Genomic DNA, 24,648 nt, shown 5'->3' with positions numbered 1-24,648 from the left:
GGAAGCCATATCACTGGGGAGACAGGACCTTTTCCATTTTCTCTCCGCCGCCCGCAATTCGGTTCGGACAGCTCGTCGAGCATCAGAAAGCCAAGGACTGGGGGGGAGGCCCGAGCTAGTTTGGTGGTGAGGGGACACAGAGAGTCAAAGGAAGATGAGAAGGAGGACATGAGAGTTGTAGCCGCATCATCGGGAGACAGTCGAGAGAAAGACTCCGCGGATGGTAGGGAGGAGAGGATTGTAGATGAGAGGGTGGAGGAAGACAGGTGGCGTAGGTTCCGTCGACAGGTGACAGTGGATGGTGGGAGAGATGGATGGGTGTAAGAGGAGAGTGGAAGAGAGAAAGAGATGAAGGAGTGGTCAGATATATGGAGTGGTGTTACAGAGAGGTTGGTTGTTGTGCAGCTCCTTGTGAAGATGAGGTCAAGAAGGTTGCCTGCTTTGTGGGTGGGAGGGGAAAGAGTGAGGGTAAGGTCAAAAGAAGGAGGGAGAGAAAGGTAGACTGGGTGGACTCTGAGTTGAGGTTGAAGTCACCCAGGAGGATCAGGGGGGTGTCATTGACTGGTGAGGAGCTGAGGAGGATGTCCATCTCATCCAAGAAGTTCCCCAGAGGACCCGGGGGGCGATAAACAACAATAATAAACAGTTTGCACGGCAGAGTAACAGAAACCGCATGAAATTCAAAAGAGGAGAACATCTATCAGATTTACACCGACACACAAATAAAATGAGCAATCAGTAAATATACTGGAAAGTACAAGTTACACACACATGTACTCTATCCTATGGTATGTATTCTAGAAATTAATAAATAAGAAGTCCTGCATTTTCAACTCAAAAGTTACACACAGCTGGCAGGTCAGAGAGGAGAGACAGCAAGGCCAAGCTAATCCAAAAAGCCTCCCTTCCTGCAAGGGTAGAGTTTCGAGGTGGGCTCAGGTTCTGTGTGTTTCCATTGTGAGCTCTCTCTTCATAGGCCTACCCTCAGCCTGCTTCCAGCCAGACAGGCAGAAGGGCCATTTACATATGTAGCAAGACCACTGGGGCTAGAGTGAACCTTTTCATTTTAATTCACAGGACCTGCATCTGCGCACTCTGCTGTATTCATGTTCCCTGTCTTGTCTGTGAAGAAACTTCACTTGAGGGACAGCTGATGAATACCATTTTCCAGCTCTGGCGTGATGCACTGAGCATCTCACATTAATATTCAAATTGGACACTGTCCTTGGGAAATGTGTTAATATCAATAACTAAATAACTTATTAGCTGCAGGCCCTGTTCACTTGCTTGTTGTTTAATTCATTATTTATCTAATCAGTCTTGATTCCTGAAAGAAGTGTTGCCAATTCTGATTCTCAAGTGGATTATTGAGTATCCTTTCTTCTTCTTTTCTTCTTTTACCTTGTTTTTCTGCAGTTGTAAATTAGCGCTATGCTTTTGTTTAGTATGCATTGAGGAGGAAGAGAAATCCTGCTCCAGCATGACGGGAGCCTGATGTTTACCCACAATGCACCTGCAAGCACTGCCTGTGGGAAAGCGAAAGCAGCCGTGGAGAAGCACTGGGGACTTTGCCCTGCATTGACCCCGGCCCAGTGAAAAACACCCAGGGGAAGTGCCAGGACTTGTCTCAAAGCCAGGAGCTGTTTCACATAGATTCCACGATTTTCATGTACAAGCAGAGGCGTGCCTGGAGATTTACTGTGAAAACATTCGAAAATGGATTCGTGTCGAGCGTCTAGATTTACAAAGGCACTCTGAGGGCCAGCCGATAAGGCCTTTGAGCTGTTTCATGAAGAAAAGGAAGAAATGCAGCTCAGTGCTTATGTGACCGTGGAAGCAAAATCATCATATCTTTTGACAGAGACATTTCTGCTTATTGTGGCTAAATGTAATTTCTATGGTTCCTCATTTCCTCAACTTTGTGAATAATCGAAATACTTGATTAAAGGCATTGTTCACCTTCCTGTTTTTTTAATGTTATTTCAGTTTCAGAGTTTGTTTTTGATTGGCCCAGACAGTGATTGTGTGTGATGAAAGATATTTTATATGCTTACAGAAGTGTCTGAAGACCTGCCAGCTTTAGAGTGGTAATTAAACATTGCAGTTACAGGAGTTCATTTTGAGGCTATTGCGATAAATAGTGAAGTGAGAGTACAGCAGTTGCAGGCTGCAGAACTGATGGTCCAGCAATATTGAGGTTGGAATGAGTCAACATCTGGACAGACTAGAAAATAGAAGCATACTCAAGGTCAGCCAGGTCACCAGGTGGTCACTGGGTCATTATGAAATGCGATAAATAGAGAAGTGAGACTATAGCAGTCACACGCTGTAGAACTGATGGTCCAGCAATATTGAGGTTGGAATGAGTCAACATCTGGACAGACTGGAACATAGCAGCATACTCAAGGTCAGCCAGGTCACCAGGCAGTCATTGGGTCACGACCCAATCACTCCAAATCATTATTCCCAACGGGCACTTGAAAGAGAGGGGCACACCTCTCCTGGTGGGGGTCCAGGCACACACACATGAACCATGGTGCCAAAAACTACACCTGGGAAGGAGTTCTACAAGACCCTATTCACTCAGGGAAAGGAGCATGCTTAGGGAATGAGTCAGTTCACCTGGAATGTCTGTAAACAAACTGGCCTCTCAATGTCACAGATAAGCCATTGCCAAAAAGAAAATCTATTCAAACCCTTCTCTTCGTTAAAGTAAAATACGAAGGTCCAAAAAACAATTCACGTTAAAACAAGCTAAATGAAATTGATACTACAACAAAATATTTATTTTCATGTAGGTCAAATAAGAATACTAGTTACAGCACACACCAATAGGAGAGGCGGGCATTTTCACTGTACTATCCAGCCTTTGCTCATTTATAATACGTGATGAAGCCACTCATAATTTTACCACACAAATGCTCTTGTGTGGATGATGGGTGGCCATGCTGTTTTACTTACCTTTGCAGGGATTCGAGCTGTCAGCAGGTAGGCCCGATGGGAAGCCAGAGCCTGGAGAAGACAGAAAGGAAAAGTTTACTCTATCAGCAAGGGAAGCAAAAAAGCAGAAAACAGTTCTCTCTATTCAGCTAGGCCGAGCTGATACCAGGAAGTGCACGGTAAATACTGAAGACATCAATTTCTGTTATTAAGATCCTCAGAGTTACCAAAACATAAACAAACGGCCATTACAGCCCACCCCCGTTGCAGTGAAAAAAGAGTAATGTGTCTTTTGAAAATAAACTACGTTGATGCCACGAAAGGTAAAATCAGTTTACCATGCCAACATCTGATGTCATAGTTTTTGCATGGTTAGCTAATCGCATGGCTGAAAGCAATTCTGAAGGGACGTGATCCAATCCCCCCACATTTCAGCTTGTCTGATGTTGCACAACAGTCTTCTTTTTCAACTCCTGCAACTCGTTTGAAACTGCTTAGGTAATAGGACACTGTAAACGGAAGGATATGGGTTTGAATCCCATGGCACACAGTGGTCATACCCTTAAGCAAGACTCTTAACATGAACCAGGATCCAGCTGAATGAATTACGACAAAGAGACTTCCTTTCGGAAAGAGAAAAACTATTTTTATTTTAAAGATCGTAGCTGAGGTCAGAAAGGTCTTTGACCCTCAGAGCACACAGTATATTTCCAATGCCTCTCTAGTTACATGAGATTACAGGATTCAGAGCACCAGCTGTGGTAGCCTGGGGGAAATTCCCCAGAATCGTTCACTTGTTTTGCAATTACATCATCTGAAAAAAAGACATGAGAGCCCCAGTGAAGACCACAGCACTCAAGAGCAGTCTGGCCATTTGGTTTGTTTGGACTCTGGCACATTCAAGGTCAACCCACGCAAGGACCTGCGAGAGGAACACAGTAGGGCTATAAATGGGGCCTGCCTTATGTAGCACATATAATCTATTAGTAGACACACTAAAAAACAATTCAGGTTCAGTTCCTCTGCGTTCAAGCATGCTGCTCTCTAATCTGAACCCACTGCTCAGAATGGCTCCTGTGTCTCCAGGAGCTTACAGAATGAAAAGGACTTCAAAGCACCAGCTGCACCATAAACACTCCATCACCTAGGCTCTCTGCCACCGTAAACCCAGTCTGAATGGATCCCCGTATCATTTTATTGATTCCTCGATTGGTAAAGCCTCTTAAGAGCTGCAGTTTTGCAGAGTCACCCCTTCTCAGGTTCTGGACTGTTGACGTCAATGCTCCAAAATAACTCAGCTGAAAAGGCCCCACATTGATTGTAAAACAAGAGCACAGAGAGATGCTCCGCCAGGAATGAACAAGACCAGATTTTGGTACCATATGGATGTAGTAATCAGAATTTGCAAGTTATTAACAACTGAAATGCCGGGAATGTCTGGATACTTCCATGAATCTCAATATCCCTCCTTATTGTTGTCACTATGTTGTTTATCCAGCAATAGACTTTGACATTAGTTTATATATTTACGAAGATGATCATGGTGACTTAGAGAACTCTCTCCACAAGACTGCTTCATTAGTGAAGTCCCTGGAGTGTTAACTGTTCGCACTCCACTGCCTGAGCCACTATGCCACTTACCTCTGTTAAACCCTTGGTTGTGGTGGAATTATATACACCACGGACAATAGGCATGGTAAAAAAAAGTACTTTTTTCAATCTGCTGACCCCTGAAACTGGAACTGCTGTTGTGTTTCATCTGCAGCAATGGCACCAGGTTTCCCTCTCTACACCACAGCCTAGTTTACCAGTTCCCTTCCCCCATGTTTCACTGTAAAATATTCATATTTCAAGCATTCATTCATGGAATTTGCAGACCATGGATTACACTCTGCACAGCAGATAGATTTAACAGATCATCCACCTCTGAGTATCACAGATATGTTTTAGTCATTTTCCTGATGGTCAGAATTCTGGGGGGGAAGTGGCCGCTGCCAGATGGCTGTAGGTTCAAGTCCAGGGCTGGATTACATAAACTCTCCAGCCTGTTGACATGTAAAAGCTTTACACGCTGTCCTGAATAAGGACACCTACTAGACAAATACAGCAATATAATGCAATCAGACAGCATACAACACAGCACAAATTGCTTTTTTAAACTTCCAGTCAAGCGTCTGACCTTATTCAGGCAAAACGTACTGTCGTCTGGTGATAAGAGCCGTTGAAAGCAAATCAATTAATTTCAACAAGTGGAAAAATTGGTCTTGATTTGCTGCACTTCTGAACATTCTGATTCTATGGGGGAAAAGGAGTCCACAAGTGTACAGAACACAATGAATGCCTAACTACCTAATCTAATTTTTCATGCCGCAATGGAGCATTGAGTATTAGAAGAATATTTTGGTGCTAATTAGAAACATTCATCATTCCAAACCATGCTTCACTTATTTGTCCTGTTACACCCTGAAAAACAACACATTTCTCAACTGAACAAAAAAACTGTGGAACAGCATTGGACTAATCACATTTTTGCATTATCATTGAGAGAGCAAACACAGCGGAGGTCTTGTGACAGTGCAGCCAGATTTAATTACAAAGCTAGCCAATCAGACTGCATGTTGTTGGACCATCAGGCCAAAGTAACCAACAGCCTTGTATTCGGACATCTGTTCGGCCTTCACAGATGCAGACACTCACAGCTGTCATCAGACCGTACAATGTTAGCCTGGACTATACAGTCATTACTGATCTCATTTAGACAGGAATGAAACAAACAAACTGATAGTCCCAGACCAACACGTTGAGCCCAAGTACAACCTGAACAGTATTTGGAATTTAGTTGCAGAGAAAATGTGTTAACCCCTTCCGTGTGTAAGAAAATTCACTGTGTAACTACAGCTCATCAAAGAACTGACTATGGGCATGTTATTGAAGTGATGACTAAAAAGCATTTTAGCTAACGACATTACGTTTCCAATGGTGTATAACTTGTTAGGCTAACATAAAACAACACAGCATTTCACCTGTGTAATGAAACTGGTGCATTTCACTCTTTTGCGCTTCTGTAAAAACAGTTCTTGAGATTTTATGCCAAATGAGGTTGACGTTTTACAAAAAAAACCCATTTGCGATGCCTGCATCTAAATAGGGGATTTCCTTTGGAGGAATTCCACGGAATCTTCTGATTGAATATTTCTGAGGAAGACGGTGAAAACACGGTTGACAACACAATAGAGGGCATTTTCATTTACGTGACCCCATTTGATATACATTCTCAAAATATTTTATTTTTATTCAATATGCTTATAAATAAGGAGCCAGCCTGTTTTTCAATAATAAATAACATGTGAAATTATGCACTGTATTTGAGCTTTGGAATAATTCTGACACTTGGAAAACAAACCCCAAAGGCTTTCAGAAGACACCGGATTATGCCTAGTTAGTCAAAAGGGTTCAAGTATAGTAACTACTTTATTTTGGGTATTTGGCTATTTCTTTTTAAGCTTGTGTCAAGAAAAGGGGCAAGCTTAAAAATGACAAAACCAACCAAAGAGAGAGAGACCACCCAATATAGCTATGGATGTAGCTCTGTAAATAGCCAATAATAATAATGATAATAATAATACCACCACTGCAGTAAGGCACTCCATCATCCCTAATTGGAAATACATTTCAGCACTCACAGTCCAGGTGCGAGCTGTGTCTGTTTAACATTCAGAGGCTTGTGTTCACTGAGGGCCAGCAGACTCTCCAGAGCAATGAATAAATGAAGAAAAAGAAGTCGCCCCTCATCAGACTGAAAATACAGGATTCTCCAGCACTCCCAAATCCATAGTCATCTCAGGCTGCTACTGCTCAATCTGCAGGTCCTGGCTTATGCACAGTGGTGTAACAAAGACGGACACAAAAAATGACAGCCATCTTTATAATTCACTGCAAAAACCGCATGGAGTGTGACAGTATATATCCATACGGAAGGATATATACACCCAAATACAGATCCATAAAAAAGCTGATGCGAGCTAAATTCAATCAACACCAAACTACATATCAACAACATGGATGCAGGAAACAAACTGATCAATGTCAGCACTTTCACTGGAATCAAAACAAACTTGACTTGGCAGAAGACCCCTGAATTAGAGCTTCTCCCTCTTCACTTCCCCTATTACAAATAAGGCCCAACTGTATCCTTAGCCTCTTCGCTGCCAGAATCAGCACGCCAAGTACACCTAATAGGTCTTCAAGGCTGTTGCACAGAGAGGCCATGGGTAGAGGTTTCCTAACCATGAGTAATCATCTCAGTACCGACCTCACCACAGAACCAGCCCCTGGAATCTGACTTAACTGTACACACCATAGAAAATGATATAAGCCTTGACTTTTATCCAACTTTCACTTTCTGAGCTGGTCATATCAAATCACATACACAATAAGCATTAGGTGGCCTCTAACGTTTGTGTTCATTCAAGCAAATTAATTTAGGTTTGGTGCACATAACGGTCGGCAGAGTGATACCCATATATTCAAACTCCAAACGGCAGATGCTTTGTAATGTTATCCACACATTTTTGTGTCCCATAATGTGGTAGATATAGGTTTCATAGTAAAACACGTGTGACAGTTGCCTTCACCTATCTGTCCTTGTTTGCCCACTGAACTTTGTTCTTATGTTGACAACAATGAACTGCATGGACAGACTCAAGTAGACCGGGTCTGTCTACAACCAGCGACAGCACACCTTTCTTCCTGAGCTTTTAATATCTTTTCACGTCATTTTATCTATTGGTTTTCGTCCAGCTCCCTATAAAAGAGTATGAAATGTATACAGAAATCCTCCAGATATGCCAACATACTTTCCTGGCAAAGACATTCACACAGAACAGGTGGTATACTGTGCTGTGGGCTACAACAGTCAGGAGGGGCACTCACCTTCCTCCCTTTATATCCACTGCCATTACAACACAATTAGATCTTACCAACACTAAGATAGCAGTGTCATTAATGAAATGAGTTCAAAGTAACAATACCCAGTGATGATAGACTAAACAAAATATTACCAGTGACAAACAAGGACACGAGGCACAAATAAAAAGCATGAATATTTCTGAAGGGACCACTGATGAAAATGACAAAAGCTAAGTACCTCCAATCAAATCCATTTCCACGCAACAGATGTGGCATTTTGCAGAAGTTGGTTTAGACTAACAGCGGTAGATAGGGGGTAGGGGAGGAGGGAACAAAGAGGGCTCTTTAGGGCTCTTACTCTCTGTATGGAAATGAAAATAAATCTCACCAATGCCGAGGGGGAAAGTATCCCACGGAAATTTGAGAAGACCAGTCCCACCTCCGACATTCCTCACTCCAAGGGTGCTCTTCCCACTCCACACACTGCACCCAATCCCTGCTGTTTGTACAGTACCAACAAGAGCTGAGTCCTTAGAGCCTGATTCAAGTGTTCATTTTCTTGTTGTTGTTGTTTTTTAATAATTATTATTCACCACATCCAGATCAATAAGCCTGTCAGGACGCAAAAATCAATCGCAGCATTTTATATAAACAGTATGAATCAATTCATGAACCTCAACTAATTTATTGGAAATGCTTTTTCCCTTGAGTGTTCTCTCATACACTTTCTTTCTTTATATGTGTAAAAACAGCTGTATTGTTCACTGTACTGTGACCTGCATTTAAGTAATCGGCAGCTGACATACTTAATCTAAAACTGCTTTACCATACTGACCAGTGTGCAAGACATAATTCATTCATCAAATGACTTTCACTCACCACTGGTATTGTAGCTATGTGTTACAATTACTTGGATTAATGAGACATTTCTGGATTTTTTGTTTTTAAGCACTGATATGCGCCCCTCATTGAATACCACATTATCACATTATCTTGAGCATCTTTCTATAACCTGAAGTCAAAGAACTGTTAGCAGACCATATGAAGGGAATTCAGTCGACTGTAAAAAAGTGGATTTTTCCTGCTGGAGGCTACATGAACCGACCGACTATGAACAAATGCTGTCCACAGTGTGTGACGTTCTCTTTTCAAAATGTGATATTCGGATACGTGAACCGATACAAAACACTTACATCAAACTCTCATCAGATGAAGCACATATGGCATGAAAAACTCAGGGGAGGACGGCCTTCTGAAAATTGATGAAAACGGTACAGCATGTGGCACACACACACAGTATCACTGTTCATTGTTTTTGTTCTATTTACATAATTACCCTCCTTCTCCCACCAGTCAATTAGTTCCCAGGAGAGAAACACTGCTGGCTAATTAGCTGTTCTTACCTGGGTCATTCAGATGTTTAACGATCACCTCATGAATACATAATGTAATTAATTAAAACAGCCCTTGGAAAACAATCTTTAAACACCTCATCAGCCACGGAATTGGCAATGAGACTGTGCAGGAGGCATCAAAGAGTAACAGGTCTGATATTTCTGCCACACACTTCAGCTCCATCTGCTAGTATGGGCAGCCAGAAAACCCTAAAACCCTGGTCACACTCGAATAAGGCAGCAATCACAACACGCCCCATATATTACAAATATATCAATGAGTATAACTCTGCTTTTATTTTTATTGAATATAACTGGTACTGGCATGGGCGACTTCAATCTTGCTAGAGGCATCTTGTCACCAGGGATGGCCTCCCTGTAAATCTCCTGTACTGAATGAATGCTATCAATTCAGCAGGGAGTGGCATGTCTCTGCAGCTAAACACACTTTTTACCTGAGGGGAAATAGTATAGTATTATCATCTGACTGTTCAGTGAATATGAATATGTTCTGGACCAGGATCGATCTACCCACTTTGGCCCTTTGCTCTTTCAGTACTGGATGTTCAAATATAACATTTGAATTTGATTTCAAATTATATAACCCTCAAAAATATAACCCTCAGAACCCTGATGGTTCCATGAGATAGTTAAAATATCAAAAGCTTTCTCTAAATCTCAGTCATGAATTGAGAATTTTCCATCAGTAATGGCAGTGTTAATGTCAATTAGAGCTAAACAATGGCACTGTGTGGCAGAGGACAGGGCCGCGGATGTCGTAGGCTTGCAGGGCTGAGTTCCCATGAGGCAGTGCTGGAAGACGATGTCATTGGAAGAGATGTATAGGAATTAATAAGTGCTGGCAACTGAATGGGCACAGGGCTTGGCTTGGCTCCTATTAATCACTTCGTTTCCACAGTCCACTGTAACACTATCCCGGGGAAAACATACAATGGGGGGGGGGGGGTGGAGTGGGCATTCAGCGCCCTTACAGTTTACAGGACATTTCAACAAGTCACCATTCAACTGGAACGGCATTGTTTTGCACTGATTTTCTCAAAACAAATTAAGACACAAGACACTCAAAGATAATTATACAGCAGCTACATCATTCAAAAGATATGTATGCATACTTCTTTATTCAAATCAAACCACGCATAGCATTCCTTTGTCTAGACACCAATTTATTTTGTTCTCATAATAGTAGATCCATAATTAGAATATGATATTACCATAGAATATAAACATTTACTAGTTCAACAAATGAACAGATCGCCATCCCCCATGTTTGCACACAGAGTAGAATCTATGTACTCTTGCGTGACCATCAAATTGTCATTACCCAAGGGGCGTTGCAACTCAGAGCAGAAGATAAAGCACTCACATGCTACCTTACATTGTCTTTCAGAGCTTAGGTTTAGCTACAAAACTCCATACCCATGTTGTGACCATGGTTTAATGCGGTGGTAAACTGTTTCTGCTTTCTCAACATGACAGAAAATAGACTATGTAGCAGGGTGTTGTGTCAATGCCTCCAATATGTTATAATCGCAAAAGAAAATCACCATAAGTGTTGGCACATGGATCAGGCTGGTATTTTTGTATTTCAATGGCTGACACTCCACCTGGAACATTCACATAACAAAAGAGGATCTAGTTCAATAAAATGAAGTCTCTCCGAAATGTGTTTGAGTCTACAAGCTGAGGTGGCATAACGAGTGCAAAATGAATATCACTCTGAGATGCAGATGACGGTCGAGCTCTCTGTAGCAGTCTGAAACATTGAAAGATGACACAGGCAAAATAGATGCTTTTCAATACTTTTCCAGCACAAGCACAAATGAATCGCTCACGAAGCTTTGCCGCACAAACACTCTCGCTCAGCCCCATTTTGAAGTTCCATTTTTAAAGGTCTGCCTCAGTAATGACAGCAGTTATGGTGCAGATGGTGCCAGTGCATTCCTCTGTAGAGGTGACTGGAATAGCAAGCGGATGCAGTACAGCAGTAGAGGGTCCCCACTTCTGGAGAGCTGACACTTTTGGTAATTCATGCTAATTGCGTAAGGGCTTTCAGTATCATTATACAGGGGACAGGGGCTAATCAACATACAGCAGAGGAAATAAATGTGACAACAAAAAAAGCACAGCTTGGACTGTGAATGGTTTTTACTGTGAGGGAGCAATGGGTAGTGAGCACTTTACACTTACAGAAATGGAGCATACTGCAATATACTGTAAATACTTGGACTTAAATAAAATTAAATAAAAACTTAATGATAAATATATGTCACAGCAAAGCAATACAGTATTTCATATGATATTTTTACTAAATATACTATTTTTCAGATATACTATTGTATTTCAACATATTGTGCTATTTCTCTAATAGTATACTGTATTAAGAAGGGTAGATGCAACAGGCCTGAACCTTATACAACAGGCCAGAAATTAAACCCCAGGGAAAGTGTCAGTCTGGACAAACAAAGCGTTTGTAAATCATCCTCATAAAGGCCATGCAACCAGTATGCAACTGGCGCAACTAAATTCCGACATTCTCCTTAACCCTTCCATTGTCCTCTGTAAAGCCACATCACATAACGGACTGTACACAGAGCCTCTGCATCATTATCACCCATCATGTGTTCAACAAAACAACTGACAGAGATATGTGGTGAAGCCCAAATGCATGGCTTGCAAAGCAGATGTTGACCTTTCCCAGTCACTGTCCAGATTTCGTCTTTTTTAGTATAGTAGTACACTTACATATGTTTGCCATCGCCCAGATATTCATCCAAAATAGGCACAGCACTAGCAGTGTACACCACATGACATTTCACCTCTTTCTACCCAATCACATGGCTGTTATTGCTGAAACGGAAAGGCAAGAAGTTCACAATGTCCTGGCAGATTAATGGAACTTATGAGGAAGCCAGTTTTTATTCTGCAGGCGTTTCCCCTTTTACAAGCAGTGATTCCAGCCAAGGGGCCATGATTCAATCGCTCTGGCAATCCAAACAGGAAGACTCGTGCCCTGAGCCTGAATGTAATGTTTCCATAAAACTACCAGGACATATTTTACTCGCTTCATGGGCACACTTTTTCCAGTGTTCCAGGGAAAAATATGTTTGTTCAAGATAAACACTCACAAACATCTGCAGAGGGATGTCATTTAAGTCCGCTGAAAGGGTATGCATTTGCTAGCTTTTGGATACGATGGACTGAGATTACAAAAGAAAACTAAATTTTTAAACCCAATGTATTAACTTCACGGTACATTTAACTGATTGCAGCAGCAATGGTGAGGAAGCACAGTGTTTCCAAGGACAGAAATTCAGGGTTTTGCCACATGTGCTTTTCTACAGTAAACAGGTTAGTAAATCAACAGTAAAAAAGTGATTCCATTCACACAGGCCAGATTCACATCATTGTTGTGCACACTGAAAATGTATTAGCAGCAGACAGACAAAATAAATCTTGTCCATATTTTTCACTTTTTTTTCACTTTTTCACAATTGAGCAAAAAATGGAGGTGAAATAATTTACTTACTTATTAGCTCAGGTATCACACGGAGAACAAATGAGAAAGATAGAAAGAAAAACAAACATAAAAAGACTGTTTTTCCTACAATTGGAGATACGTTTAGTCTCTAGAGAAACACAAAAAAACTGGACTCTCTCAATTTCATAGTCTGATAACTCATCTTGCAGAGACAGACACAACAACACAGCGGAGTGAAAACAATAAAAGTCACGGCTGGTTTCCTGGACTGTTGTACGAAAAACAACCCGGAGTACAGCAGCCTGTCAACACAGGCCTGGCTTTGGGAGACATGCAGTCACATGCAGGACAGGTCAAAGCCTGACAAACTTCAGCTCTCCTCCCTACTCATCTCCACCACACTACACAGGCACTCCACATGGACTCATATTCCCTGCCACGACGTGTTAGTTATTTCTGTTTCTTTCTTTTTTTTCTTTTTTTTAAAGAGGTGCTCTTCTGAACACAGTACACACCACAAAGTCCCAACCCACCCACCACCCACCTAGCCACCCCACAAAAAAAGAAAAACTGATATTGAGAAATGTGGAGAAATACCAGCTTAGTGATAATGTAGGGAGATAGGCCAGGCATACCAGGCCCCAGGCCATGGTGATATTGTTGTAAGAGGCAGAAGGAATGTGGTTCTTCTTTGCTGTGGAATGCACCTCTCCAAGGAAGCTGCCTGCCCTGCACCACTAATGAAAGCCTGTGAGAGTCAGGCAGGGAATTCTATTCACTTGTGTACTGTGCAGGTCCCCAAGCAAACATACACACACACACACACACACATGCATACATGGCACACACAAATACACTCAGTGACTACTTTATTACCTGTACACCAGCTTGTTAATGCAGATTAATCAGCCAAATACATGGCAGCAACTAAATGCATAAAAGCATGCGGATGCGGCCAAGAGGTTCAGCAGTTTTTTGGGGGTTTTTTTGTATCGCAGTGACTTTCACTGTGGAATGATTGTTGGTGCCAGACAGGGTGGTTTGAGTATCTCAGAAACAGCTGATCTCTCTAAACAAAAAGCATCCAGTGAGCAACAGTTCTGCAGGCAGAAACGCGTTGTTAATGAGAGAGGTCAGAGGATAAGGGCCAAACTGGTCGAAGCTGACAGGAAGGTGACAGTAATGCAAATAACCATACATTACAACAGTGGTATGCAGAAGAGCATCTCTGAACACACAATGCGTAAGTGGATAGGCTACAGCAGCAGAAGACCAATGAGACAAAAAACAATTCTAAAACATTCCTAATAAAGTGCTCACTGAGTGTATATACACACAGAAAACAAGACCAGATCACCTCTATCTAAATGCAGGGCTCTAAACACCATGTCTTCCACATACCTCCCATTTAGAGTGCTAAAGGTGTACTCAAACTGGCACAGCAGAGAACCTCCATAATCTGGCTATTCTAACCAATTTCAGTTCACATAGCTGCCAATCAACAAGCTAACAGTGCTAACTCGAATTTGCCCTCATGTCACCTTAAGCAGTGAAGGAGCCATAGACACAGTCACTGTTACTAACTCAGTCACAGTCATGGCCACGACATCAGTCTGCCCATTCACAGCGCCAAACAGTCTATGGGAATTTGATCACAGGAAACACATTTCAAATGTGTGCCACAGCAAATGTATCAGTTTCAAGTTCAACCAGTTCAATCTCAGTTGTGTCATGCACACTTACATTTACTTTTGATCTATGCAAGTGGGGGAAACATTTTTTCAATTTCAATTTGACTGAACATTTGAAGAAGTAATTTCTAAATGCTACAAGGACAATATGCCCAAAAAGGCTATAACAGCTACTCAGCAATAGGAAGCTATGAGTGAGTCAGAAATGCCAGCGTTCCTTCAGACACACTGTACTAGCATTTCTTCTGTCCTCAGGGCCTGGATTCCAACACAGATTAAGGAAATATGAAACCGGTTTCATGGGAGTGGGCAGGTCTGTTCAGATCAACACTCTCCCAGAAAAACTCTGCAGTTTCCCTGTAGTCTTACTGTACCTGTACTTCAATGAACAAGCTATTTATGAAAGGACCTATTCTCAGAAATAACTCATTCCTTAATCAAGGGAGGCTTCCACAGAAACATAGCATCCTCTGCATTTTTCTTGGGAATTTTCTTCCAAAGTATCTAGGCCTGAAAGGAATGATTTTACCATAAAGCAATGTCGCTGTCATTTGTGCAGTAATGTAATGTTGATGCTTGAGATGTGCATTACATGTGGAGTTTGACTCCAGCCATAAGAGAAAGTGTAATTAGAGCAGGGTTTTTCACACATAAAGCACAGCGAGAGCTTGTGCATCAAAACTGCTCATGGAGTGCTGTAAACACGGACTGAGTTAATGGCCTCCAACATGAACTCGCTGGATAACACATTAGGGTTGTGAACAGTGCTGGATTAGCCAGGAGATCCCATTAATCCCATTAACCAGAAAATGGTTTGTACTGAATGGGACACACGGTACTGTATGTCCCGCAAAGTCTATATGCCAGCTTAAAAATAGAATGTTGGCCGTTAAATTATGGCTACAGTATACAAGGTGTTCAGATATGGAAAGACAATTAATTTATGTGTTTGTGAGTATGTGTGCTTGTGTCACAGAATTGTACATTAGAGCAGACTGAAATCCACAGGTGCTAGCATCACCACTAACTAACGTTCAGCTAACTAAATAGTAACATGAGTAATGTCCATGTCATGTGATCGAATGCTTTTATGCATTTAGTTGCTGCCACATGATTGGCTGATGAACAAGGTGGTGTACAGGTCTACCTAATAAATTGCTCATTGAATGTACATTGCAATATCAGATAATGTGATGCATCTGATCAATTAAATCCGGCCTTACCCCATTTCATAAACGTGAACTACGGTTTGAATAGTGAATCATCTGGATAACTGCATGCACCCACTCTGCTTAAAAGGGCAGATGAATCACATGCCAAAACCATGATCATGCTCCTTATATAGACAAAGGCGGGGCTCTGCCCATGTGAAAATGTGCCAAGCCAATGTGAATTAATGGTGACTTAACAAAATGATCAAAGATCAGCTGGGGTGCCTAATTGATAGCCAGTTTTGTGGTTTTTTGTGAAAGGGTGTATAAGCTTCTTGGTTGTAGTTGAATGCTCACAGCACTCTTTGTGTGAACACAATGGGTTGGTGGTTATTGGTTGGGTTTCTGTGCTTGGTCCATGGAGGGAATTTAGTAGTTGAATTACTTAGGTTAAAACAAATTGTATACAAACGCAATCCACAGTTGTGGGTAAGGTTAAGATTAGCTGGCTTGGGAATACACTAGTGTAGTGTTCTAAACTGTGGTATGTGTGTGATTAACTTTGTTTCATTAACTGCCTCTTAAGGTCATCCACTCCAAGTAAGTAATGAAAGACATTAAATAATAATAATAATAATAATAATAAGTATAATTATTATTATTATTATTATTATTATAAAGCTGTGATACACTATACACTCAGTGAGCACTTTATTAGGTATTCATTACTTAATTTTTTCTACTGCTGCTCACTGGATTTTATTTTGTTTTTTGCACCATTCTCAACTCTAGAGGCTAGTGTGCATGAAAATCCCAGAAGATCAGCAGTTTCTGAGATACTGAAACCACCCTGTCTGCCACCAACAATCATTCCACGGTCAAAGTGACTTAGATCAGATTTTTACCAATAAATTTGATTTCAGATGTTCGTGTTTTTCAATGTGAACACTGGACATTGGTAAACAGTAATTACATAATTACATATCCTCTGATTTTCTTTAGCTTATGTGAAATGGAATGAGATGACAAATAAGTCTGAAAAAAATAAATTAAACCCAGTCATGGTGCAATCATAGTTGTCATTCATTTAATCACTACCACCGCCAACCCTCTTTCTCGCAAACGTGTGCTATGTTCAATATTTCATAGCCAATTTTAACAATCCTAAAACACACATCATCCAATTAGGTGCTTTGTTCTTGTTCTTCCTAATATGATCATGGGGTTCTGATCCACTTAAATAATTGAACTACAGTAAAGGCATTTTTATTAAATGATACAGAGCCACAACTATTCATAGAAAACATCATTTTTTATCTCGTACACTACAATAGTATCTTCAGACATATGAGGAGTCTGGATGAAGGCCTTGTCATACATTACTAGCAACAGAGACCACAACTAAAGGTTGAAACCAATATAAAGAAACATCAGTGGATGGCTTAAGAAACAGTAAAGTTCAGTACTCAGACAGCACTTTGGGTGTTAAAAGTAAGCGTGGTAAGTTGAATTTCCTCTTCTCATTCTGTGTAATAATAACATAAGGTATTCTCAAACAAGTTGCAGCAAGTGTAGCTGCAGCAGCATGCTGGTCAGTCATAACATTAGCATACTTTTGGGACTTTTGGGATCTCTGATCCATTGCTTTTTTACAAGTGGAAGAGGGGTGAGGCTGAAAGTCCCAAGATAAATGCAGCTATTATGTTATCAATGACTCACTGACAGATTTGAACCAATCATGGGTCAAACATAACCAATAACCAGTAACCAACATGGGTCAATTGTTCACAATAATTTAAACAAATGTTTAATTTGGCACCAATTTCAGTGAATAATTTGTTCAACCACAAGTTTTTACAGGAATATACACTCACCGAGCACTTTATTAGGAACATTTTTACTGTGTGTTACTTTATTACACCTATTTATTCATGCCATTATCTTTGATTAATTGTGTGGCAGCAGTGCAATGCATCCAATCATGCAGACACGGGTCAGGAGCTTCAGTTAATGTTCACATCAAGCATCAGAATAATAAAAATATTTGATCTAAGTGACTTTGACTGTGGAACGATTGTTGTTGGCAGACGGGGCGGTTTGAGTATCTCAGAAACTGCTGATCTCCTGGGACTTCACTCACACTAGTTCGCAAAGAATGGTGCAAAAAAACAAAAAAAATCCAGTGAGCAGCAATTCTGCAGACAGAAACGCCTTGTTAATGAGAGACGTCAGAGGAGAATGGCCAGACTGGTCAAAGCTGACAGTAAGGCCACACATTACAGTGGTATGCAGAAGAGAATCTCTGAACATACAATGCATCATAACTCTAAGTGAATAGGCTGCAGCAGTAGAAGTCTAAAAACTAAGTCTAATAAATACCTGATAAAGTGCTCACTGAGTGTAGATGCAGTACAAAAATATGGATGATCTCAAAAGGAGGACAAATGAGCGTCCAGCAGACTGTTCGACCTGAAACCGGACAGGTAGCCACCCTCGCTAGCATCCACACAACAGAATGCACACGACAGCATTCCTGTGGTACAGCAGCCTTTTGCGTGTTTCCACAAGTAGGTGTAGCTCTCAGACACAACCCTCACTGTCCACCCAGGGTGAGTTCAAAGCCAATGCAATACTATGCAACTTGGTCAAGTAATTTGTCCACATCAAAAGGCTTAAAAGTAGGAGAATGTATTCTATTAATCTTAAAAATGCCTATGTATTGCCCACAGTACGTTACACAGCAGAAAGGATATCAAATTTACTAAAACCAACATTCGAGAATTAATGCAACAAACTCAGTCGAACAATATTAACTGTTAGTCCTCTTAATTAGGAACTATTCAAAAAGCAATACAACCTTGAAAATGAGACATACGTGTAAAGAAGACATCTTATTAATAAACTGTGGGACTTATTTCAGTTATGTAGCCACCTCCACTAATTCATAATGACATCCAATCTCAACAGCATATTGCACTGCAGTGGGGCCCTCAGATTTCCCATAAGCCAAGCTTTGATAGACCAATCACAGAGAGCATACAACATAATCTCACATCCAACCTAAAATCAAATAAAGTACATTTTATGTGGTAGAGAAAAGGTTTTACTGTCTGTGAGCAGCCTGTATAGAAGTCAATACATGTAAAGGGGCAGTTCACCCAGAAATCAATTTAAAGTATGTTTCCACTTACCCAGAGTACTATCTGTCCACTCACTAAGATATGGGAAATTGTCTACATTTGAGTACTTTTTTAGACAGTTCGCTGTGATATAATGGATCTCTTTCTGGTAATTAATCTACATTTTAAAAAATCAACAGCAATGTTTCTTTCCAAATATTTTCTCACAGTTACTCATGAACATGAGCTCAAAAATGCATATTTTTATACAGTTACACAGTTGCCGAGTTCCCACAGTGAACTGCCCCTTTAAAACCGCACTACAATAAAACAATGAATGACTAACAAAGAGCTGGCTAGGGGAGCTGGCTGACTTCTGTTACTTACCAGAATTTTGTTTTCCAACTTGTCACCCTTAACCTCTAGTTTCACTCTCTTCCTCACGGAAAGCTTGATCTTCCTGTTCACCGCATCCTTTATGCTTTCTAGAAGCAAAAACAAGAGAATGTGTCTGACAAATCCAAAGACCCCCGCTTTCACATGGTACTGTAGATCAAATGTAAACCAAAATCAACTGTGGAGGTGTTATTACAGCAACAATATAAAGCAAATGTCACTATCATTCGCTGTCATGAAAGATTTAATGACTTACAACCAGCCTGGATTTCTGTTGTGATTTAAAGTTGAAATTGCACTCATGTCAGTAGTGTGAAGGGGCTGGTGTGGACGGACCAGCACACCCAGTGGACCAGATGTCAGTCTGTCACAGGGACATTACCCACAATCCATGTCTTATGCTGATTGCCAAGTTGAGAGGCAATGGGTCCCTGTTTATGTACTTATGATTCCTCCAGGGATTTAACCCCTAAACACCCAGAGTGTGGACATGTGTGTAATGTAAATATCAGCAGATTGAGTTAAAAAAAAACATATGCTGTCAATTGTTATTTTTGTTTTTAATAAATGATCTGCCGTGAAAATGCGATCTTTCTTTCAGTTCATGAGATAGCAAATATTTACCAGATATCTGGTTCCCAGAGCACATCCCAATATTAGTGCCAGTGTGTGTTTATGAACACTGTTGCACTGTCACAGCTAGCCGGCTAACAAAAGATGTCATTCATAGACAAATTGAATAATGTGATGAGATGGTGACAAATGAAAGAATGTATTTGTCTTGGCATTCAACCCTAAACACTCATGGGGTGGAGAATGACCTTGTTTGAACAAGAAAAAAAATGATGCTTTGTTATGTTTACATACAAAAAAGAGATTCACAATTTCATACAATTCCTAGCTCTTATCCTCCACAACCACGGACTCCTTGCTTTAAACATATTAATTTAAACACATTGCACAGGCAGTTCACAGGAGGTCAGCTTACTCTGCATATATTTATTCAGTAAGTTGAATATTTAATACTTCATATTTGTCTGGGCCTTGTCCCCCTCTGATCAATATTGGAATTCCATCGGCTCCAAACATAGCCTGCTTGCTGTTGAAAACATGTTTTTGTTCATATCCTTTTCAGTTTCCACTGTTCAAATTGATTGTTTGCACTTTTGGGGAATCTTTATCCAGCGATGAGAATTGGCTTATGGAAGAACTGGGTCATATCTGTTTTCATGTAGCAGCTTTGGTTTGGGAGTGTGCTTTACTGAAAAACTTGGCACAATATGGCTGAAGTGAATAAACCTGAATGACATCAGTTGACAGCTGTTTCCCTACATCCTGGTCTTTGTTTCATCATTCCATACCATCTGCCACAACTTTCTCTCTTCAGACATTTCATATGACTTCTTAAAAGGAAATGTTAAGAGCACATCAAAACTGCTCATCAAATGTGTTAAACTATTTTATACATGGTAAGTAAAAATAAGGAAGCTATTTTATACACGGTAAGTCAAAATAAGGAAGCTTGAGAACAGCACTGAATCAGCCTAAATCTTCAGTGAGGGAAACTCACCCCACCCCACAAGAATCCAACTGGTCCAAAAGCAGGTATTCTTCTGCTTCCACTTGCAGTCCCATTAAACATAGCTAACTTGACAGAGGAACAGGTGCTTTGGCGGTTGAATTCTGGAACCACTTCTGGAACAATTATCTATGTTGGCCAGCTATGCTTCCCAAAGCAAAACAGAACTACTTGATGGCCATTTGCCTCTCTGTGAACTGTTGGCAGTAAAGAGCAACAGCAGACATTGCTGCTTTCTTCAGAGCTATCTTTCTTGCACAATGGACCAAGTGACTAATATGGACTCTTGTCTCAGAACAATCACAGTCACAGTGTTTGTCAAACTGCCATTCTTTCTCCTCCTTCAGTGCAGTCCTTTGCTCACTATTACAAATGGGTAAAATTATCACTCGCATGGAAGTCTTATACTAATTCAGACTCACATTAAGCATTTCTGTCACAGTTCTTGCACCTGCCCTACCATACGTACTGTACCATAAGTGCTACCACTGATAGCTACCGGGTTTCAAGATGGAAGGTTTCTTAAGAGACATTAAGTTATGGGGTAATAGTGTAGCCTACAGTATGTTATCCCAAGTCAAAATCAGATTCTAGCTCTGGGGCTGAAGAGTTCCCAGGAATCTGCAGTGTAATGGGTTTCATGTAGTATGCCACACACCAGAAGCAGTGAAGGCAGGGTCTTGATGATGATGATGGGTCCGTATAATTATTGGCAAACCATTCTTTAGTGGCAGCTTTCACTTCCTATGGTGGAACCAGTTAAGATCCCCCACAACAAGAAACCTAACTCAAAATGGGATTAAAATAAATGTATCCCTTTTTAGTGCTGCCTTCAAAACACCAGTTGCTGACATATGTGCTAAAAACCAAACTCCATAGGCTATATGATCAGGCAATAAAAAAATCATGTGAGAGTCTCTGTACAATTATTATTTCAAGACTTCATGTTTTTTTTTTTCAACTGAAGAAAGCTGCAACAAGAACCCCATCTTTCATGGGGACTTTGGTTTTCATTTCCATGCTTCAAAATGGCAGCCCCATGCTTTTATTGTGAGATATGTTAGTTTATACGTCTTCAATTCAAGTTCACTAGAACACTGTTACTGATACAGAGAATTGGTGTATTTTATGCCAAAGATGTTAACCGTAGGCTATAGAGCAGGTATTACAAGTGTACATTTATAAAACATGTAACTTGCAAAACAATGGGAATGCTCCACACAATTAAATGTAACTGGCATACAATTCATGTTCTTCTGTACAAAACATAAATGAGCTGCTGGAATGATATAGCTGAAAAAAATGTCTCGTGCCCATACTTCAGTTTCGCGCACTCGCAATGACCATGCATGCGCGGGATGCGATGTGAGCTGTCATTGTCTTCCGATGCTCGGAGTTAAAGCCGTGAGCAAAAGACCAAAAACATTGCTGAACGATTACGCCAACATCAATAAGACAGGATTTCACGTTAATTATCCCCGATGCAATTGTAGGTTTAAACAGCCTAAGCGCTTCTTTTGCAACACGGCATGGATAAAGATATGACCGACCTGAATTGTACCGTACAATAAAACCACATAATAACAGCCATGAAAAAGCCATGAAAACGAAGAGCTAAACAATAAAGTTGCACGCGTTAGAGAAGAAAATGAGTTGATGGATGGCATTTTGTGTATTTAATTGAATTCTGGCATAGCGTAGGTCTCTACTGATCGGTGCGATTTATTTTAAGCATTCTTTTAAGATCTGACTACCTGTAAAATAAATGTTTAACTAAAGAGCACGTAACTCATTGACTAGAAGTCTTGTCTTGACTTCAATAAATAAATAAATAAATAAATAAGTACACCCTAAGAACATGACAGCCTATTCATATTTTATAACAAGTGGTCTCATTAATGGCAATGAAAATGCATAACTAGGGTAGGTTAAACATTAAACACGGATAAACGAAACATTCCCCTATAGTATGCTAATCTGGTGCAATTTAACTGCTATTCTGTGGACACTGGCTTTTATTTTTCATAACCAAACCGCTAAAAGAAATATTACATTTAAAAGAACAAAATGTTACTACTCAATGATCAGTTATCTTACCCAACAGTTCTTTAGGCAATTCTGCTGTTTCCTCGCTCATGTTTACAGAGTTCTGGAGATTTTGTCCAAAGGAAATGTAACACGCAAAAGTGCAATCCGAAAATTAAAAGAAAATCCTGGTTCTGTAATTTCAGGTGCAGTCCCTAGCGCTTGGTTACATATTTCCTTTCCTTGAGAGCGTCGGTTCCACGTATCCACACGTATCTCGGTGCATCTCCCTCTACTTTCAGTTCCGAATTGTCGAAATCACAGATTGAGCAATACCCAGAGAAATAGTGGGATCCACTTATTAAAAGGCAAGGCAAAAATACTTGGTTCACATCGCGAGATCGCGGAAGAATCACACACCCTGAGTCAACAGCACTCCACTCGAGCTGGCGATAAAGAGCTGCCCCTCCTCATGCCGAGGGGCTTTCGGTGGTGGCCGGAGTCAGAACAGGGAAAAGGGGACATCTAGTGGTGATATACGTTCCCGCGTGTATCAGAACATAGAATCACAATTACAAAGTTACAATTGTGATTTACTTTAACTTAAAAGTTCAATCACACGGTAAGAGCAGTTGTCTGGCAATCGGAGGATTTCCGGTTCGATTCCGCCCTGCGTGTGTCGCAGTCACCTATGCTCCTGGAGGTCTGTGCATCACCAAACAAACATGGATCACCTGTGTAAGTGAATGTTCAGGCATACTCATTTCGGCTTTAACATGTCCAGCATTTAGTGAATGAGGCTCATCTGTTGTCCAGAGAGAGGGATGGATGTCTGGGTCCTCTTTGTTCACTATATTCTTCATTTTTATACATTTTATACATTTTCATTTTATATATAACTGATTAATCTTCATATTTACTGACAATGTGTATTTGCTTCAGACATACACCGTTTTAAATGTAAGGTATTGTTAGTCTTATTATTAAAGCTTACCACATGAACAAAATGGTTAATAGAGTTACAAGTTATAACCCTGTAATCGGCCTACCTTACTTGTGGTAATACAGTTGGCAGTCAATACATTTGGAATTAGTTGATATAGTGAAGCATCGTCTGATGCTAGGGTAGGGCACATCATCAGTGAAGTAACTAGGGGTCCTTGGGTGTTTCTTGTCTGTCAACACCAGATACCCTCACCCAGCTTGTGTCTTAGCAGCAATCTTCCACAGATCCGCTCTCTTGATCCAGAGCCCTCAGGCTTTCTCCACAGCCTCTGTACTGCGATGCTGAGTGCAGAGTAAGCCCAACAGAGGAACTGCCCTGCTAAGCTTCCACAGACAAGAACCCTACTTCCACAGACAAGTACCTCACCCTCCAGCCTTGTCTGTGGCAGTTACTGACCAGGCCCTCATACTACTCTCTCTCCTGCTTGCAGGTCTCCGCCATGTGTTCTTCCCCGACGTGAATAAAATCACAGGATCATATTCACACCGATATTACCAAGCCTGCACAATAAAACCTACCCCCACCCTAGCCTCCCCGTACCTGTAAACAGCGCTCACACACACAAACACACACACACACACACACACACACACACACACACACAAACACAGAGACATACAGTCTGTACATTATGTGGATGTAATCATGTAAACAAAAATTCAAGGTGTCAATTGATATGTTGACATAATTGGTTACTTAGAATCCATTTTTCTATTTCTTGGGTAAAGACATGAAAATCTGTACAAATTTGCAAGTGAGTGGGGAGCTTATTACATTCCTTTCTTTCACTTTTTTAGGTTTTCTCAACTGAATTTTTTTAATGAAAGAAAAACAAATGTTTATCCAATTCAACTTTTTTCCAATTTATAGTTCATGCATTAATATAATTATTTGACACTGAGTTTATACACCTTACTTTCACATTCTGCCACATGAATGG

The 24,648-nt window shown here is 40.7% G+C and overlaps 1 protein-coding gene across 3 annotated transcripts in view; it reads right to left on the bottom strand.

Annotated features, from left to right (window-relative positions):
* LOC133136825 (F-actin-uncapping protein LRRC16A) overlaps positions 1–23,114 on the bottom strand; it is a 69,390-nt gene extending 46,276 nt beyond the window's left edge. For all 3 annotated transcript variants that reach the window (XM_061254589.1, XM_061254591.1, XM_061254592.1), the window contains exons 1-3: positions 22,775–23,114; positions 19,090–19,187; positions 2,962–3,012 (exon numbers count right to left, since the gene is read on the bottom strand). In XM_061254589.1, coding sequence (XP_061110573.1) covers positions 2,962–3,012; positions 19,090–19,187; positions 22,775–22,814 — 189 coding nt within the window. In that variant the 5' untranslated portion in view covers positions 22,815–23,114. The remainder of the gene's footprint in view (positions 1–2,961; positions 3,013–19,089; positions 19,188–22,774) is intronic.
* Between the last annotated feature and the right edge of the window lie 1,534 nt (positions 23,115–24,648).

This window comes from Conger conger, chromosome 9 (assembly GCF_963514075.1).
Source record: "Conger conger chromosome 9, fConCon1.1, whole genome shotgun sequence".
NCBI lineage: Eukaryota > Metazoa > Chordata > Actinopteri > Anguilliformes > Congridae > Conger > Conger conger.
This window is presented reverse-complemented; position numbering and strand designations above follow the sequence as displayed.